Here is a 21651-nt window from a genome sequence, read left to right as displayed (position 1 = left end):
GTGATAATGCGAAATTCTGGGCTTCATGTCCTTTGTTTCAAAGTCTAGGGACGAGAAAAGTTATTTTCGGCCATTTTTAACATTGATAGCACATCGTCTGCGATATGACTTGTTTAGTACTATATTAATAAACAAATGCCGTTATCAGTCATTCATAAGTTATTCCTAAAACAATACGATTACACACTAATAACTAAGCAACCAACTTAACGAAGCCTAAAGAAATGCAACGCCACGTGCAGCTCCTCTGAACCGACTGAATCGGAGATCGAAGGAGAAAGATGTGCCAGCAAAGCGAGGGACGCTGGGTAGAAAGAATTGTGCGCATGCGCAAGTATCAACGAAGGTCCACCTGTTCTATTGTGTACTAATTACCTTGACGGCGACAGCATGAAATCAATATCATCTTGACGGCGTCAACATGTATGCAATGTTGTTATTGTAAGGTAATATCAATATTGATATTTTAAGATGAATGCAATGTTGCATACGTGTTGTTATTGTAATATTGCTTTTTAACCTTTATGCAAGCTTTATGCAGTATGAAACACGTCAATATTGACGCCGTCAGTATAATATCAAGATCTGTCAAGGTTGATGCAAGAAATTTTGCTAGTACGGTGCCGACGGCCTCGCGCAGATAGGGCCTCGCAAAATTCTCAGAAGTTTTAAGATATTTCCATGTTTTCGATTGAAGCTCTCATTGAATATAACAGACGCAAAAGTAATCAAAATAGTGCGTGCAGGAGAGACTGCACAGAGTCAGCCTTAGCAAATGTTTGCCCAATTCTGTCGGGGCCTGAATTAAAAATATTCATTGGCAACAGCTAATTGATCAGCTAACTCTTCCCCCCCCCCCTTTCTTTTTTCTCTTCTTTTCAGTTCTTTTCTTTTGTTTCCTAAGTTCATCTAAAAGTAAGAAAATATCCAAAATGCTGCTCCTCCGAACTCTTCCCCCTCCACACACACACACACACACACACACACACACACCGAAAGCATTATGGAGCAACTGAAATTTTGTTTCCAGATTTTAAACTTCGCGATATTTCCAGCTTAAAGCTCCCAAATGCTCAACAACGTCGAAAATTGCTTAAAATTGCGTTTTTTAGCTTGAATTTCAAAAATTACCGAGCGTAATATTACAAAATATGGCAATACAATCGCATTTTTAAGGATTGAATTTCGGAAAATATTCGGGCAAGGGTCCCCATATCGCCTTTCTTTTATATCATAAGCAATTAGGCTTCTTAAACTTCATTAACAGAAAGTTCAAGTGGAATGGCTCCTGAATATAAAATATTCCTAAGTTTTTAGGACCATAATTTTCAAAAATTTTCGAGGGATCTCCCTTCCTTCCGGTAAAATCTTCAAAGTTTGTCTAAAATTCCGTTTTGAAACTTCAATTACGAGAATTTGCAGGAAATTGATTTTGACTTTTTTTTTTTTTTTTTTTTTAAAGAATCGATCTGGGACAGTCTCTGACCCTAAAGTCAATAAATATGGCCTATAATTGCATTTTTAAAGCTTCAATTTCTAGAAATTTCCACCGAGACCCCCTGTACCTTTTTTACCTTAACATCAGCAAAGACAGCCCAAAATGGCGTTTTTAAACTACAAATTTCGAAATCTTTCCGGGGAGAACCCCCAGACCCCCCTTGCTATCAGGTAATTTTTTCCACAGTCAAAGTGCCGGCTCCTCCCCCCACCACGAAAAAAACTTCTTTTTGACTGTGCTACTAATCACGAAATGTTTTTGTCCCAGCAATTAAGTGAATTGGGAACCCTAAGTGCCAATAGTTAGTACAAAAACTAATTCTATGAATTCAATTATTTGTCTCACAATATTTTATGATTAAAAGGGCCTCGCAAAACTGCATCGCCGACGTTTACTTTTGCTCTCGCGCCGCCACTGTTCTCGACAAAAAGTGAAACAAAAAGAAACAAAAATAGTATCTCTGAAAGAATTTCTATCTACTGTGAAGAAGAAAAGACAACATGAGTCCTGAAATCATGAACATGTTTAATGAAAAGTTCGGAAAATTTCCGTTAAATCTACTGATGACTCAACTGAAAAATTCCAACTGTTCAGCTTCCAGAAGGCGGTACTCAAAATTGATGAAAGAGTTTGCTGTTACTTTGTATTTCTACTCACCGAAATGTTACCGATACATTCGCAAAAATTGCTTTCATCTTCCCCACCCTGTGGTTATTAGATCTTGGATGGTAACTGTTAATTGCGATCCAGGATTTTTGGATCAAGCACTATGTTTTTTGGAAAAAGAACTGATACCAGAAGAAAATTCCTATCTTCGTGATGTCGCTTTGGTAGCTGATTCAATGTCTTTGAGAAAAGAAAAAAAAATGGGATAAATCCAAAATAAGTATTCTGGATACGTTGAATGCTGCAGCGTTCTGGGAGGAAAAGAAGACTGTCTTGACTAAGCTTTAGTGCTAATAATTGTGTCGTTGATAAAACGATGCAAGTACCCTGTTGGCTATTTTTTTGTAGATAAAGTTAACTCTACTGTATTATCCACTTTAATAGAAATGGGTATTAGGAAGCTAAACACAATAGGGATGCGCGTCTGGAGATTAACAACTGATTGTGCGTCCAGCAACCTGCAGTCTTTTCAATTACTTGGTTGTAAACTCACAGGCTGCATCGACTGTGACCAGGGTTAGCAAGTTTCTGCCAAGGCGGTTAAAACCACTGGTAGAAACCGGTTAAAACCGGCATGGCAAAAACCAGTTTCTGCCACATTTGGGGCAGAAACTGGCAAAAACTCACAAAATGACGAAAAATTGATTATTGACACACAGTAGAAAATATATGGAAAAAATAATTAATTTGTTAATTAAAGCACAATCAATTGTTACTTTGCAACAAATGTTACATTGTTTGGACCTTCCCCCCCCCCTCTTAGAAAAAGTGGTTTCAAAAATCCAAACAGTTTTCTCAATTTAATGTGCAAATGAGGAACTTAGGACTATTCTTGCAACAGAAGAGCTAGCAGGCAATGCATCAAAGAACAAGTAATATTCGTGGAACTTTCATCTGTTGTATATTTTTTCAAACTGGTCCACCATCTAGTACCTTGGGAAACAGTAAAAATTTGACTGGAAAAATAAGTTTGGAGAAATGGGGCCAATTTATTTTGTAAAGCTGTGACATTAGGCACATACAAAATCTAGGTTAATATTGGCAAGTAAAATTCTGACACTTTCTTCTTGAAGCATGTGATAATTTCAATCACAAGCAATTTAGATGAAGCATATAAAGCAAGCAAATTAAAATCAGTAATTTCCTGTTTTTAGTTCTGTATGTCAGTCCTCTTGCCTAAGAACCCATCTGATTTTTGTCCTTTATTTGAGCATCTGCAGTTGAAAAGTTCTCTTTTGAAACTAAATCAAGGGCACTAGCATAGTATTTTATTTTTTACAATGATGAAATGATGTTTGATATCTCAGTTTATTTAAACGAATATCATTTAGTAATTACTTTAAAAGTTAAGTAAAGTTATTAAAGACACTTTTAAGTTTCTGCCAGCTTCTGCCGGTTTTTACCGGTTATAACCAGTTTCTGCCACTGGCACGGCAAAAACTAGTTTCTGCCGGCAGAAAGCCAACCCTGACTATGACTGTCTAAAAACAAATTTCTCCAATCCAATTTCAGGTGTTTCAATTTATGCATGTTTAGATCCTTGCCATATGTTAAAGTTAGCCCGAAACACACTAGCTGAAAAAATTAATATAACTTCTGGATCAGGACCCATATTGTTAAACTGAATGAACTGCAAAAAAATGTAGGATTCAAATTTGCAAACAAATTATCCGGAGCTCATGTCAATGATCAAAACAAGAAGATGAATGTATCTTTGGCAGCGCAAACCCTCGGTTCCAGTACTGCTGATGCTTTGGAATTTTTAATGAAGTCGGGTAATGAAATTTTTTCTGGAGCTAACAGTACAATAGAGTTTATTCGGATAATTGATATGTTATTCGATTTACTCAATAGCAGAAATCCGTTTGGGACAGGATTTAAAAGTCTTTTGTCTTTAAGAAATAGGGCTTGGTGGGAGAGAAAATTTGATGATGCTGTAAAGTATATTCTTAGTTTGAAAATTGATGGCATACCAATCTTACAAACGCCCCACAAAATGTTTGCTTTAGGCTTTTTGATTTGTATCAAAACTGTACAGCAGATGAGTATTGAATTATTTCAAAAGCCTGAAAATCCATTGAATTATTTAATCATCTACAAATGTTCCCAAGATCACTTGGAATTATTTTTTAGCAATATTCGAGCATGTGGGGTTTTTTATAACAATCCCAGTACCCTCCAATTTAAGTGGTCTTTGAGAAAATTACTACTTTGTAGATGCATCCATTCCAATAACGGAAATTGTGCAAATCTGCAGGACACAAACTTATGCACAATTTTTGAATATCGTAGTAAAAAGTGTGCTGTCATTGATAAGGCTAACTTTTCTGATGATGACAGCATGCTTTTGTCTATGCATTCGGAATGTTTAGAGAGTACCCGCCCTCACTAATTACCAAAATAATATATTATATTACATAGGGGGCTTTGTGATCTCTAAAATTATACAAAATTGTACTTGCATTATGTGTATTGACATGTTACTCGACAAAGAGCGGTACAATAACAATTTAACTTCCAAAAATCCCAAAGCATTCACGTCTCATGTCTCGAAGGGTAACTTGTTTATGTGCTCAGATATAGTATTTAAAATTATTTGTGCTTCCGAAAAAGCCTTTCAAATAATAAAATCAAAACGGAATTTCTTTAAAAATAATACAAACATAGCAGTTAGAATAATGGCAAATGAATATATTCTGAACAAAGGTTTAAAATTTGCTCACCCCATAACAGAAGAAATCGGATGTGAGCATCTTCATGAATCTCAAATGGTTACAAAAATAATTGAAACGTACATTAATTTAAGACTGCATTCTCATGCGAAATATTTAACACTTCATAATTGTCATAGAAACACCACAACAGTGCGGCAAAAACTAAATAAATTGATTTTGTTCAAAAATTGTTAGCAGTGATCACATAAACGATTGTATAATGTTTCACGTGATAAAATAAAAAATAATTCTTTTTTTTTGTGTTATGTGCTTTGTTGTGTGCATATATTTCATTTTGTCATTGCCATTATAAATAATTTTCATTGTAATAATATAATCAGTTTTACATAACTCTTTTGGCAATATCTTCTGTGGATTCTTTCTATCAAGGATTAAGATTTTCCAAGTCCGTTTCTTGACAGACGCATTCTGTGAAGATTTAAAAGTAAAATGTTCTTAAAACTTAAAAAAGAAACTCTTAATATTCCTTCACTTTGATTGTTTATTTAATACGTTTAAATAATGATAAAAAAGTAAAGAGCGGAGTTCATCCGTTTATTATAAAAATATGTTATGGAGTCATGATGCATTTTTGTGTGAATTTAAAAAGGATCTTGTTTCAAATAATGTGATTTACTCTTGTATCCTGAGTGAGCAAAGCAGATTTCCCAAACCAGAGCGTTTGACAGATTCCATGGCCTACGAGGATAACGCTAAATTTGCGTAGGCTACTTTTCCATCTTAGCTCCTGTCAAGTGGAGGGGAGAAATCAGCACACTTTTCTCCCGCAGCACGCATTCCTGTTTCAGTATAGTTCAATGCTTGAAATCCACTGTATGTTTGTATAAAATGCAGTATTTTAAACGTTTTAAGTTGTGTAAAGTTGTTGAACTAGATAAATTTTTAAAAAATGCTACTTTTTTAATAAAATGGTTAAAAAAACATATCAAGTCAATTTTTTTGGGAAAAAAAACACCTAAAAAATAGTATATTAAATTTTTCTACATGGAAAAGTTATAGAAAATTATAAAAAAAAAACTTTACTTCCAGAAACCACTTAACATAAGAATTTTAAGAAACTATTAAAATAACTCTTAAAAACATGTGTGTATTTATGATAGAACTAAAAAGTAATTGAAATTATTTTGAACTAAGTTTTCAAACAGTATAATAATTGTTGCAAGAATAACAAGTAATAGTGAAAGAATAGAAGTAATGTAGTTATTCTTATGTAACTAATTGACATATTTATGCAAAACAGATGAAGCCATTTGACATCCATTCATAGGGAGCTTTTCTCTAATCAATAACATAGGTTTTAATGAAGGAATACAGCATTGTAGCAAAAAAAAATAAAGATATTTACTTAAGTACACAAGTTAACTCTATTTCAAATGATTTCAGTATGTAACGAAAAAAATCTTAGATTGCTTTTGTAACAGGCAACTTTGAAATGAAAGAAAAAAAAGCAATTAGTTAATTTTAAAATATATAAAAGAAGAATACAACTTGGATATAAAATTAAGGAATCACTTAAGTCTGAAGAAAAGAAAACTTTTATAATCTGCTGTGACAACAAATAGTATAATGACAAAAAACAAAGTTTTTTTTTATTGAAAGTTCAATTTTAGCAATTAAATTAAAAACACGAAGAAGTAACAACTTTTAAGCTTTTATAGTATTGATTCAAAAACCAAAGATTTCTTCTTGAAATCGTGATTACAGTACGCTAATTACTTCGAGACAATGGAATAAAGGCAAAGGAGCTAAGGCATTAATGAAGGCTTCCTCTTTGCCTGTATGGTTGTTTATTTTATGTAGCATTGAAAGCGTAAAAGGAAATTTCAAGCTAGGTAAAATAAACAACCTAACAGACACAGAAGCAATCTTAGAAAGTTCGTCCTGTGGTTAATAAGTAAGACATCAGTACTTTGTCATTGAGGAAAAAAGATGCACAAATATGCAGTAATGTATAATCGCACCTCATTAATTTTACTTTTTTTTTAACAGATAATTGGTGGAAAATGCGTAGGGGATTAAAGCACTTAATTTTGTAAAGCAAAAAAAAAAATTCTTCACAAAATCAATTTTTCCTGATTTTTTGTTATTTTTTCAAAATTCCCCGACTTTTCCCTGATTAATAAAGTTCCCTGACTTTTCCCTCATCTGTCGCCACCCTGGAATAGTATTGTCCCACTCTTTGTCTCCCTTAGTTCACATCAATGGTACATAATCTGATTCGAGATAGAAAAGGTCAAAAAAAAAAATTTCTGAAGAATTTTTTTTTTTTTTTTATTAATTTTTTTCAGGAAGGGTTTATTTTCACTTATAGAAAAACTGAAAGTTTTGGAATTAATTGCACATAATGTATTCAGAAATCTAAAAATTTTTACATTCCAATGTTTTTTTTTTACATTCAGTATCCCACATAACCGTATAAAAACACTATGATAATGTGAGCTGCAAGATAATATTTTCTTGTGCACCAAAGTATTATATGCTACTTGTTGCATTAAATGTATACACGAGACAATTATATCAAGTAAAGGAAACTTTTAAGTTAAAATTTTAACACATATTTTCCTTTAATGTGTGGGTATATAAGTATGTTTGTGAGTAGCACAGCTATATGTAAATGCATGCAATAACTTTTTACAAAGAAAGAAAAACTTGTTTAAAAATTTTTAATTGGGAAAAAAAACTTCATTTAGCAATTTATAAAAAATTTACCCTACTCAAAATTAACTGCTGAATGATGTTTGGACTAAATTGGATAATTTTTGGCATTACGAACTTGGAAATCTACTGGCAGTTAGAAAATAGAAGAACTTTTTCTTTCAATAGTTAAAGTTTGGTGTACATTTCTAAGAATAAAAACTAATACAGTGGACTCTCTCTATTCTGAACACTCATGGGACTAAACAAAAGTGTTCAGATTATGGGGGTGTTCATTATAGAGGGAGACTGGATAATGTATGACGTTATATGTATTCTATTGCATAAATAGACTATGTTTAGTACTTTGCCTTGTGAGCAATCCCAGTTAATGAGATAAGGGTAAATTTTGGATTAGATTTTAATTCAACTTTGTAGGACATTTAAAAAAATTTTACATAACATTTAACAATAAAATATTGCAGTACAGCTATCGGGTACAATACCTTAAAAAAAAGTAATTTTTTAAACTCTTTTTGTATTGTGTATTTTCATGCAAGGTACATCATCCAAGTGAAAATGTTTCTAGTTTATTCTCAGCTGTATTTTACTTTAAAGGGATTTGAATACTATTTGATACAATTGTTGGATTCTTGAAATATGCAGTTCAGTGGCAGAAACTGCAGGCTCATATTGCTCAGCTGAATGATTTTATACGATGCAGTAATACCAAAGAAAATAATTTAACTTCCTACTTTCATCATAATGCCATTAAATCATTGTGATAAAATTGTGAATGTATGTCAGATTTCCCGATTTGATTCCTAGGAATTCTCGTGTATCGATTGTGAACATGTTCAGTATACAGAGAGTAAATAATTGAACAGGGTTAATCAGGGGGAACATGTGTTCAGAATATCGGGGTGTTCACATTAGGGAGTGTTCAGATAGAGAGAGTTCACTGTATATAGACTGCAAATATTTTATTAAATAGAGCTTTTCAAGTTCTGAAATAAAATGTAATTGAATGGCTGGCAGTTGGCTGGAACAGCATTGGATGTTACAAAATACCAATTTTGCAGGAGAGAGGGCTATTATATTTGAAAAGCTGTCGAGAAAATATCACATCCAACGTTGCTCCACTGTTATACACATTTTCCTACAAATGATAAGAATAAACCCAAATTAATTTTTTATCAAACTAACCAACACTATTTAACTGGAAAACTAATTTTGAAGGAAACAAAATCACGTCCAAGGTTGTTCCAATCAAATAGCTTCAAAATTTATATCTCGTAATTCCAATGCACAAAATTTCTTCAGTTTTTAATTAATATTCAGGCTTTCCAGTCTGTAAAAAAAAAAATTCCAGTACATTTCCAGTATTTGTTACATCCTGATAAATAAAATCTTAGAATGGAGAAGAGCAGACATGATTAAAGATTTTATTTCTACCTACAAGGTTTTATTAGTACATCTAAAAAGTGTTACTAACAGCTCAACTATAAATTCAAATTCACTGCACTGCAGTCTCATGCTTCAGCTATCCATATATTGAAAGTATGTCTTCATCATTTTGACTGAATGAAAATACTGAACCTAAAAAGAAATGAACTTCCATGAAAATTCCGTCTGCATATCAAAGCACTTCTACGTGAAATAAAACATGGTGGCAAAATAAAACATTTCAAATAAATTTACAGCTGAAATTCAGAACAATATTGCAGAATGTTTGCGTCTTGAATTTGTCAGATTTTTACTTGAAGTTAATATGAAAGCAAACGAGCTGATGTGTGCATCACATGACTTGTTTTTACTCAATTTAATGTCATTTCCCCATCATTGGCAATTTTAATGTGATTCAATTTTTTACCTTCTAAATATCACCAACAGTGTCCAAATTAAAATCAAGTTTAAAGAAATCGCCAAATTTTTCACCGAGTTGGCGTCAAAACTTGGCGACCTAAAGACTGGCGATAGATCGCCAAGTGGCCAACAAATTATAACACCATTTGAGTTTACATCGAAATTAACAATGATTTCCACCCAAAAAAAGGAGCAAAAGACCCCCTTAGAAACATTCGAATGCAACCAAAACTGAAGGTGCACAACTAGGTCCCACTAAGAGTCTACGTACCAAATTTCAACTTTCTCGGGCATACCGTTTTTGAGTTATGTGAGATACATACGGACGTCACGAGAAGATTCGTTGTAATTAACTCAGGGATCATCTAAATGGATATTTCGAGTGTCTGTAGGTTCCTAGGCATATATCCACGTGTGGTCGGGTCGAAAAAACGCAACATTCGTTCACGGGTGAGAAAAATGGAAATTAAGGCCGATTTTTGAGTGAAAATTTTTTTGCGAATACAATACTTCCTTTTTTGTAAAAAAAAGTAAAAACCAGATAAGGTTTTTTGCATCCGTTATTCCCTCACATTATATTTCATAGAAAAATAAAAGTAATGCATGAAAACTGAATAATCGTAACTTACTTCATGAATTGAGAATATTTAGATGCAAATAGGCATAACATCAAATATTAATGAATTTATCATTTCCTTGCTAGTGAGGAAATGACGCTTAAGTGTAATGCAATTCAAAAAATATTATTTCATAAAGCTCTTACATATTTGTCTCTATAAAAGGTTTCAGCTAATTCCACCTACTCTTATTTTTCAGAACTTAATAAGATCAAAATGAACATTTTTAGGAGAATGACCCATATTGATTTTTTAATCCTTCATACGGGGGACTTCTTTCATTATTTTGAGATAAAAGAAAGTTCTAGGAAAGAGGAAAATAAAGCATTAAATTTTCCTCAAAGTGAACAAAGTTACATAGATATTTTATTAGTAAATCCTTTTTAATTTGCTCTGACTGTATCGTAGATATATGCCCAAAAAAGTGCAGATGTTAGAGCCATTTCATGCTTACAGGCTTTTGGGCATCATTTTTTTTTTTCTCTCTTGTCACTTAAAAATTCTGAGTTAAGATTTATATTCACTACAGATTGCATCAACAGAGGTGTAGCGTGCCCAAACATTTGGGGGGGGGGGCACCAGGGCGTTCACCAAGTAAGGAGTTGCACATTGGTTTAAACACTGTCAATCGCAGTTTTTTACGCAAAATATTTTAACTAAGTAGAAGCGTAAATTTCAATTTATTTTGTTGCTTTACTATAGCATCTCGTGGTGGAATTGAAATCAGAAATTTCTTCCTTTGAGTGCAAATGCTTCATGTGGGTCAGCTAGTCATCTTCAAACCTCTCCTCACACTAACATTACCAAAGATGATCTAAAACCGTATTATAACAACTAACTTTGAATATTTTATGGGGGAGTGTCCTCCCCTCGTCCCTAGCACCAACATCATTTAAAATAGCCTTACTTTTTATTTTAAGGCCTGAATTTTGAGAAATTACAGGTGTAAAGCTTCCAAAAACTCCCCTAGCATCATTGAAAGTCAAATAAAATTGTTTCTGGATTTCCAATTTTGAAAAATCGTCGATCCTCATAACGATATCAATCATGGTCCACAATTCCATATTTTAGGTTATTTATTTTCGAAAAATTTCTGGGAGTGGGCGGGCCCCCAGATCTTTTCTTCCCTAAATATCTTATAAGATCATCTAAAACTTTTTGAACTACAATTTTGAAAACATTTCGTAGGAGAACCCCCAAAGGCCCTACTCTTTAATGTAATTAAGGAAAAGATATAGCAATTGTGTTTTTCAAGTTTCAATCTAGAAAAATGGCCGAGAAAACACCGCTTTTCCACCCTAAGATTAACAAAGATCGTCTACATGCACTTTTAAGGCCATACAAATTAGAAAAAATAGATAATCTTCTTGATTTTTTTTTGCTAATTTCTTTATACTTCTGGGGACAAAGATTTAATGTCCAGCAAGTTAAGGGGGCCCCTGAAGCTAAGCCTCTTTGCATCAAAGGTACTGTATATCTATTATGCTTTTGCAATCCAGCAAATTAAATTGTAAAATGAAGTTTTGGCTGAAATATGCTTTTTCAGATGTTTTGAAATTTAAGAGACTGAAAAAAAAAATGAATACAGACAACAAACTACAACGTCCACCGTTTATTTAAATCATGTTAGTCTTAAGCAGTTCTGATTCAAGATAGTGGCCGATACAATAAAGCAAAAATGAGTCAACATTTGTGGTACTTGGAGTTCTACATACAATTTTATAGGACTTAATTAAATTTTTAGTGAAACAAGATAAAATATACTTGCAATATACCAGATAAAATACCTCTATAAGTATGTCATTCACTCAAAATATTCATTCTTTAATTATTTAAACTTAGCGTATAACAGTATGAAAAAGCAATTTCAAATTTCGACTTTCCTGCTTTGAAAAACGTATCTGCTGTTGATTACACATTTTGAATTTTGACACTTTTTTAATGGCATAAAACTACCTATAGTCCTCATGATTTGCACCTCAAACTCAATGCTACATAGCCTTGACTGCAAAACTTTCCTCTACATTGCTCCATGTCAGTGGTTTTATTCGACTTCTCCCGAGAAAAAAACACTAAAAGTGTGCAACATCCTGCCTCCCCCTCTTTTTTATTATTTATAAAATTAATAGTTCAAAAAATCACATTTTACTTTTAAAAAAGGCAAAGAAGGAAAGAGACTGCGCTGATGCACCATGTGTTTGTGGGGCAATATTTAGTCACAAATGCTTCATTCAAGTGCCATGTTTGATTCAAATTGCGGCCTTATGGGCCACTAGGCGTTAAAAGAATCAAGTCAAGTTGATCAAATTATCCTGCAGTTTTTAAATGTCAAAGCTAGATTTTGTTCTGTTTTTGAGAATTTGATTCATAAAAGAGACTGATTTACCGATTCAATTATCCGGCGCTCACTGTACTTTGAATTTTTCTTCACGCAATTTCAGAAAAAAACATAATTGGTCTGCCTTACATTTGTTCCTAATAAGAAAAGTTGCTTAAACAAATCTATTCAGAAAACTTTCATTACTGTAAGACGGGGTAGCTTTGGGACTGGGTGGCTAACTTTGAGACTGTGAATAATTTTTATTTGTGCAGCTACCTGACGGCAAGTTGTCAGAACCCTAGTCCACTGCACTTGATGTGACAGCAAAATTTTTATCTCCATTTCTTTTTCAAAATTCTTGTTTTGGTAAAACTTTTGCTTGTGTCTCAAGCACTGCGCACACCAAATTACATTCAAGTCTGTACATACTAGGGTGGTTCAAAAATACATCTAAGAAGAAGTTTTTCCTAGATGAGGCCCCTAGTTTCAAAACCGGATACATGTAGAAAACCAAATTTTACAGGAGACGTAAAAGTCCGGTTTTGAAACTGAGGCAGACCTTCCCGCCCCATTTCAAGGGGGAAAGAAGTGGTTTTTGAACCTAATATTGAGCAGGCAAATAGGCCTTATGATTCTCTACAAGATTAACAAAAAAAAGAAAATCGAATTTTTTGCAAGTATCCGGTTTTGAAACTAGGGGCCTCAGATAACAGTTCACCCCTCAATATTTTTAGACTTGTGGATAGTAATATATACTGGAAGAATTTTAGCTTCCTATTTTGAACTGAAAGAGGGTGCTAAACCCTCTCCCCGAAACTTCATAAGTATGGGGAAGGGGGTTAAAAAAATACATTGAACTAGCTAAAACAATGCTACACATAATAGACACGAGTAATATGCATATACATTGCAATAAAATAATCATGTAAAACAGCTGGGGAAGTTAAATGTTTCTAAATTTGTCACTTTTTTTATGCTACAGCTAATGTTGAATTAAGAGGTCATTGCACAATGAGATAAAAATTTGAATAAGAAGCTAAAACTTTTACAGCATAATACTATTAGTAAGTCTGAAAAAAATAGGGGGTGTCCTGAACTCCAGCTGAAGAAAGTTTTTATTTTTGAACCACCCCAGTACGCACATTGATAAATTTCATCTCAAGTGATTAATATAGAAGTAACTGTGGTATTACAAATTTTACGTTTTATAAGACTGAGAATTTTTCGAAGTTAAAGAGCTGAAAGTTTACAGCGACCTTTTAGATTTGGTTGACAAAAACAACACTTACCAAAGTGTTTAAATAATATTAGTTACAATATCCATTTGATTAGTAATATTTCAAAGCTTAGTTTGAAATAATATCTGTAATGACCTGATAAATATAATATTCTAGGATTGATATAAACTACTTTCCATTGTTGTTTCTAATGTAGATAATGCGCTTGTGTAATAATAGTGGGATAACATTGATACAAAGTCATCTATCCTACTGTTTTTAATGAGGATTAAGCACTGTTCCAATGTTAACCCAATCAATGGGGTAAAATTTGGACAAATTAAAAACAAATTTTATGAAATAACATAGCAACTAGAGTTATTCTTTTACCAGATCTTCTAATAGGAATACTCATCTGACATATTGATTTTTTACGTTTTTTTACTTTGAAAATAAAACTGAGTAAAACTTTGAAAAATGTCCCAAAGTTACCCCATCTTATGGTATATTAAAAGAAAAATAATTTTGCAAGTTTTAAGTTAAAGCTCTGCTGACTACTTTGCACAAATTGGATTTTACATTTTCTAATAACATGTAAAATTCATGAAATCATTTGGTGAGTAAAGATTTAACCATAGTAAGACAAATATATAAATTATCTGCACACATAGCTCAAAATTATCTGCAGGAATGAAAATCAACATACAATGGATAGGTAAAATTTTTAGTAAGAAAAAGCCTTTTGCTTTCAATAATGTATTTGTGATGAACATTTTTCATTAATTTATCTTCAAGTTTTGAAGATAATCAGTTTTTAATATGGATATTATTAATAATTTTCAACCAATGCACATATCTACAGCAAATGTATCTGCACAGGTACGTCTATATTATCTAGCTATGGATTTATCTTTAAAAAAATCAGCATGGTAAACAAAAAAAAAAACATCTAAATCCAAACAACCCTGGCGCAAACTGAGAGTATTGCAAACTTAGAGTATTGTTTTAAGAGTGGTTCACTTAGCCAATAAATAAAAAGGTTTAGGAGGAGAAAAAGCTCTTAATGACTTACCACAAGTTTTCAATTCAGAAATTAATAACATGGCATCCTTTAAAAGAAAGAAAAAAACATACATCATATAAATGTGGCTTAACTTGTGTTATGAACAAAAGATCTAGAAACATAATTTGAAACTCTTCAAGATTTTGAAACAAATTCTAGAAACTTAAATTTTAAAGTTATTGACAAAAAAGACAAAAGCACATTACAATTCATTCAAGATCATTTTATAGCATTTGCAGAGCACGCTTTATCATTTAACACTTGAATTACGGCGGTCTTCGTACACCTAGAATTATGGCAGAGGTCATTTTGACACTCTGAAAAAAAATCTGCATTCTTCCCTACATGACGTTATATATTTGTAAAAATGAGTTTAAAATAAATATATTTATAATAAATTCAGTTTCTTTAAACTGTGCATGAGATTTTAAGGACAATGAAATACGTATTTAAAAAAAATTTTTTAAATACCTTAAAACAACCAGCGCTGCTTCAGTTGCACGACTAATGCTCTTTTTTTATGTACAAAAAAATTATGAATGCTTCAAGTTCTTGCAATAATATGTTCCAAGGAGCATTTTTGAGTTTCGGCTCTATTGTAGCACCAGTAGATGCAATTGTATCTCTTTTTTCTTAAAAGGAGTCTAAGTGAACTAGCCAACTTTTCTAGGTTCAACCCTTTAGTAAGGGTTCAAACAAAAAAGTACCATTTTCTTGATAACTTTATATTATTACACAGCACAATGGTTTAGGAAAAGTCAAGGAAGGATTAAGTTATTTATGAAAATATAGAGAAGCAAAAAAGTTTGCTTGGGGTCAAAATGACCCCTTCCGTAAATCTAGTGTTAAAAATGTGAATGAAAACAATATTCCATCTCAGAAATATATTCATATTATATTAACAGCAGTCACCAACTTTTAAAATGTCATTGACTACTAAATGTATGACATATATTTGGCAGACTATTAATATCAATTTAGGGGGAAAAGGGTAAATACATTTACATAATAATGATCAGAAAGCATTTTTTTTTAAAAATATTATTAATGCCAAATGTAGCCTTTATTAGTAACAAAATAATTGTGCTATTTTGTTTAGTGAAAAGTTCAAGTTTGTTTATGCAATGCACATTTTTAGCAAAATATTTGTTCATGTTTCTTTGAAATTATTTAGTGGAATCTTGGTTTCAATGGCACAAGTGCGAATCTGTGAGGTAATCATAAGGGCCATGACCCCCATTTCAGTAATTCAAAGTCTTCAGTCTAAAGAGAAACGTGGCCTTGCATTTGGGCTTATATATTAGACATTATTTTTGACAGCGAGCTTAAGAAAGGATCTTGATAAAGGTGACCAGAATTTAGTTTTTAAACTATTTCGAAAAAGAGATTCATTCACACTAAATTACTATCTCAAGTGTTTGCTGCTAATGGGTCTAATATCCACATATTTCCATTGTTATGATCTTCTTTGGCCTTTGGGTAAAAAGAGCAAAAAAATAAAATAAAATCAAACAGGTACTGCATGTGCTTTAGAATAATGGGATACCACTTGCTAGTTAGAAACCTTCTCTCTACCTTCATTAAAATTTATACAACTAAAGATCTCGGTCTCCCAACAGCATTTGTCAATGATTTCTTTTTCCTTGAAAGGCGTCTATTTTACCTTGTACCGTAACCATGTCATTAAGTTGTCCTAGTAAGGATATGTTCAGTCGGCTTAAGAGCGAAAAAACATCTAACACTTTAATAAGTTACTACAGAGAGAAATTTTGAGATGGTTTAAAAGAAAAAAAAAAGACTATAAGAACTTAAAACATAATTTTATTGATATTAATTCAAGTGAAAAGCAACAACAAGTATTGTAACCACAAAAACCGATCCCTTACAAAAATCATGTTCCCAACAAAAACAGCTTCTGCTTTTAGAGGGCATGCTCGGTGTACGAAAAAAAAAACTTGTTTGATACATTAGAATAAAAAATCACGCATTTGCACTCACTAACATTTTTCATCAAATACTACAATGGTGAAAACTTGATTTATAAAAAAAATGAAGAATCTAGTAAACATTTTAAATTTTAAGGCTTTCAACTATTCTTTTATTTAATATTTTTTTCCAAATTTAGAGGCATTTCTGGCTTGCTTTTTTTTTTTCTTATTTTAAAATGGATTAATATTTATTATTGTAGCTTGGGTTCAGAAATAATTTGCAAACTGTTTTATAGTTATTCAGAAAACCAGGAAATGCAGATGTCTAGGATAGAAATGGTTCCAAGTATTCTGAATAGTTGGTTCTCTATTGTAGATAAAAATAGGAAAGAAGTTATATACTCTTAAATTAAAGGTAATACTAAAAGAAAAGCCAAGATAAATATAAAAGATAAAGAAACGTTAGATGTCCTTCCAAATGTAATGCAGTCGGATCCCGATTTAACGAATTCACTGGGCCTGAAACTTTTATATGTTAAATCAGGGTTATTTGTGTAATATTGGAGTGTGAAATAAAATTTTTAAAAAATGCACTTACCTTACCTAAAACCCTTTATGAGCAACTGTGCAAAAATATCCACAGTTAGAAAGTACACTTTTCATTCAGCATTCCAAAATGCTAGTTAGTTTGAAATTCTTAACTACTGAGTAATAGATGTTTGACAATTTCCTTGGTACTTGACTCGAAATAGTTCTCTTTTGACTTAATGGAGAGAAAAAAATACTGTGTCTTTTGCAGCCTATTGAATGAGATACGTTTTTAGTTTCCAGGCCATGTAATGGCATTAGGAAAAGTAAGTTTTAATGGGAGTATCACAATAGCTTTCTGCATCAGAATCACTATTTTTGGTTGTCCCCTCGCCGGTCAAAAATGGCTGACCCAAGAAAAGTCTTTTTGCTTCGGACAGTATGGATGTAACATTTGGAAAACAATCCAATATTTCCTAATTCAAATAAACAAAAAAAAAATCTTTTCAGCTGTTAAAATAATTTGTTATTTTGAGGTTTATTATTCGGTAAATAGGGGGGTTTTGCCTTCCTTTTAGTCGGGGAAAAATAAAAATTCGCTAAATCGCGAAATTCGGTGAACAGAGGTTTGTTAAATTGGAGTCCGAGAGTACTTTTTTTCTGTTTTTTTTTCCAAATTGACAGCAGATTAAGAACTAAAAATAGGGGTTTTCTCTACTATTAGTCAAATAAATCAACAAAAATTTATAGTGTCAATTTCACAGAATATTTTGAAACAAACTCTGAAGCATTTCTTTTGAGTTTTTTTTTTTTTTTTTTGAAAAAAAAAGATCGCATTTTTCAATTAAAAAAAAACTGCAACTTACTTTGAACTTTCAAGTATGGACAGAACAAAACTTTAAAAAAATTCTATACTCACATCACAGGGATGTTCATCTTCATACACATTGGGGAGAAAAGGATCAGTGCTGCTTTCCATTTCAAGCTTATTTTTCATGCCACTCTGCAAATTTAGAAATATAGCAATATTGAACAAGAAAGAACAAAAATTTGAAAAATACTATATATATATATATATATATATATATATATATATATATATATATATATATATATATATAGGTGCGTGTGTATTAGGGTGGTCCAGAAATAATAATTTTGGAACTTCTATTCCTCACAAGTCTGCCCTTGTTCCATATGATAATTTAGAATGGGGAGGGGATCAGGTGAATTGGGGATTTATTTTGGGAGTCGCAAGCACTTAAAGATGCTGATTTAACATACAGAAACTAGAGTTTTACTAAAACATTGAAATTTTGGTTAACAAATTTTATTAATGATATAGTTAAGTACATAAATATTGTAGAAAAGGTATTTTACATTTACTAACTTCGTACTACAAGTTTATAAAATGCTAATGTTACTTACAGCATATACTTTCTGTTTACCGATATTTAATAACATCATTAGTCATCAGTGTCGCTTTTTTGGGCGAAGAAATTTTTTCTCAGTTCAGTAGAACTAATAGAGATATATTGTCATCTCAAAGCAACAGTAGGATATCTTACTGTTATTCCTGGGATTAGATGTCTTACCGTCGCTCTGAGGCAATGATACCTTAATAATTGTAGTAAATAAATAGTTGACTTGTTTCAATGTGAACTAAACGTTAAAAAACATTTTTTCGAACTTTATCGGTATAAAATGGCATAATTAACTGCAACTTTCATGATACAGCTTTTATCACTCTGAGTACATACAATTTTTGGTTAGAAGAGTGGAAAATAATAATGCCAAATTTGATAAAACATCAAAGCTTTGAAACACTACAGGTAGTTAATGGAACAGACTGTACCATTGAAATTTTTAGTGGAGTTAATTTCAAAGAGTTTTGATCTCATTTAAGGGGTTCTCTCTTTTGATGGGAGGGTGTGTTGTCGCCCTGGGAAAGGGCACCCGACTATAAGGAAAAAATATCATAGATACTTAAATGTTCAGGTGTTTACCTGTGGCTCATCATCAGGTTCATATCTTATCAAAAACTTATTCAAATCTACACTTTCTTCAGTTTCTCCAAGCATATCAGTAACTACCTAGTGAAAAAATCTTTTAATGAAAAAGCAGATGAGAAAATAAATAATTAACACCATTACTGTTTCGAAATTAAAACAAAAATGATTTGTATGCATACATATTAATGACTAGAAATCAATTAACTCATTCGGGATGGCAGCCCGCAGAAGATAGCGCTCCCATAGGACTGCAGCTAATACACGTGGACTATGCGTACAAGCCAGGGCAATTTCTCCTGCTAAGCCTAATACTTAATTTCGGAAAGTACGCATTACATAAGAATGAATAAAATGTACACTTTACGTAGAAATGAAACCATTTTTTAATATATGATAAAATATATCATAATATCAATCATAATGAAATATTGTGATGAAAATAGTTGATATTTAACAATAAAAATATAAAATATATTGTTATTTACTATAACTAAATGTACCAAAATTAAACAATATATTTTGTACAAAACAGAAAAAATATTTGCACTCAATATTATAAAATACTTGAAGAATATTGTAAAAATAAAAATTTTACAGCCGCATGAAAAATTCCAAAGCATGGATCAATGCACATTGAGCATTTTACACTCATAGGTAATGTTTCGTCTTTTACTGTGCTTTGAGCAAACTACACATCTCAGTCTAAGTTCTTTGACTTCTTTTTCAGAGTATGACATTAGAAAGTAACTACTCTATGAAGAAGTACAATAAAAATAATTTATAGTTGTTTCATTGTCACCCTAAAGATCCATAGATGGATCAGTAATACATTGAGACATTTCCTCCTTGGGAAGATAACTTGATGTTTACCATGCCTACGCAAATGAATATAAAAGTAAAACCCCTTGTTAGAATATCTTCCATTAAATCCCATTATAAATAAAATCGAAACTAGAAACAGCCACTTCAAAATAAGTATAGGTTTCCTTTCGCACTTGCTAGCACATGTTTATATTTTCTTTAACGAAATCCAATAAATCACAGACACTTGAGGACCTCAAAGAGAAATATTAATGTTAGAGACCAATCACTTGAAGGAAAGTCGTTTGGAGATGGAGGTCATTCTGAGATGGCTGCAGGCAGACCTGTAATACAATGCAAGGAAGCAGAAATGCGTCATTCCTTGGGTTAATTTATAGGTTTCAATCATACTAGATTGAACAAATTATCTGTCAATATGGCTAATTTAAGAAAAAAAAAAGATTCTTCAGTGTGTTATTTATTTTGTTACTATCTTTGCAAATGGAGCTGCTCTTGTTAGGACAGTTGCTTAAAACCATTACAAAAGAGTTCATGTCCCAAGCACTTTAAAGTCTGTGCCAAAGTTCACTTCATTGTTTCTTTCACTGCACGAGCATCTTAAGATAAAGCTGCCTTTGTTGAGGACTGGTAACCTAACAACTGAATATTAAATAGGAGCAAAGCTCAAAACTTGCATCAAGCAATCAGTGAAGTTCTACTGATGAATTCTGCCGACGAAAACTTAACAAACCAAGACTGCCAACTTTAATGAAAAGGAAGAAAATTTATGTCTAGTATGGAAAAAAAAACTGAAAGATTTTTTCAACAAACCAGAAGATACTTCAAAACAATCAGAAAGTTTTTTAATGCTTTTCAATAATTATTTAAAATAATAAAAAGAAACTGACTTATAGCACATTAAAAAATCCCAACAGAACTTTGTAGGAAGATGAGAAAAATGAAAGCTTTTGTCAACCTGCCAGAAGATTAAAAGATTGGTGAAAAAATCGGAAGTGTTATATAAACAAAAGAGTTGAGATTTGTATTATACAGTAGACCCTCATTTTAAGCAGGTTTATTTTGTGTGGATCTGATTATTATACGGGTTGATTTTATGCGGATCTGATAATAAGAGGTTTAAGATTTGAGGTCTTAAGTTTGCTTTTTGCGGATGAGTTTTGATTTTTAGTTTAAGTAAATAAAAAGATTGAATACAGAACTTTATACTTAGAAGGGAGACTAATAATCCACGAAAAGTATTACAAAATTTAAAATTTATAAGACAGTAGCACCCACTCATATATGACTGAAAATTTCATCTGATGTAACTAAGCATAAAATATATCTACTTTTTCCAGTCAATCCAATTACTGCGCCGACTTTCAATTCTAATAAGCAGAACTAATTTGTAGCCAACATAACTTCTGATATCCCCACCTTAAAGTCATGACCATACATTCATAACAGTAGTTTATGAAGGAGAAATAGAAAGTAAACAGATTTAGGGTTACATTCATTGCATTTTGACCTTGTATATTTCTTATTGAAGCTAGGCAAAAAAAATCATATTCATGGTGATTAAAATGGTTTATGAAGAATTAAAAGGCAAGTTTTTGTGATTTTATTTTCAAAATTGTGACTTTTGTAACCGCTAGATTTTTTTTTTTTTTTTTTGTACTGTACTATTGTAATGTAGCAAGTAAAATGACATAGCATATTGAGTTTCAACAAAAATAACCGTTTAAACATGATGAACACATTTAAAT

The 21651-nt window shown here is 31.9% G+C and overlaps 1 protein-coding gene across 3 annotated transcripts in view; it reads right to left on the bottom strand.

Annotated features, from left to right (window-relative positions):
• Positions 1-8976: 8976 nt before the first annotated feature.
• Positions 8977-21651, bottom strand: part of LOC129229576 (uncharacterized) — a 55673-nt gene continuing 42998 nt past the window's right edge. For all 3 annotated transcript variants that reach the window (XM_054863911.1, XM_054863913.1, XM_054863912.1), the window contains 4 exons: positions 19079-19165; positions 17992-18075; positions 14626-14662; positions 8977-9132 (listed from right to left, as the gene is read on the bottom strand). In XM_054863911.1, coding sequence (XP_054719886.1) covers positions 9077-9132; positions 14626-14662; positions 17992-18075; positions 19079-19165 — 264 coding nt within the window. In that variant the 3' untranslated portion in view covers positions 8977-9076. The remainder of the gene's footprint in view (positions 9133-14625; positions 14663-17991; positions 18076-19078; positions 19166-21651) is intronic.

The sequence above is a fragment of the Uloborus diversus genome, chromosome 9 (assembly GCF_026930045.1).
Source record: "Uloborus diversus isolate 005 chromosome 9, Udiv.v.3.1, whole genome shotgun sequence".
Taxonomy (NCBI): domain Eukaryota; kingdom Metazoa; phylum Arthropoda; class Arachnida; order Araneae; family Uloboridae; genus Uloborus; species Uloborus diversus.
Note: the sequence above shows the minus strand (reverse complement) of the source record. Positions and strands in the feature narration are given on the sequence as shown.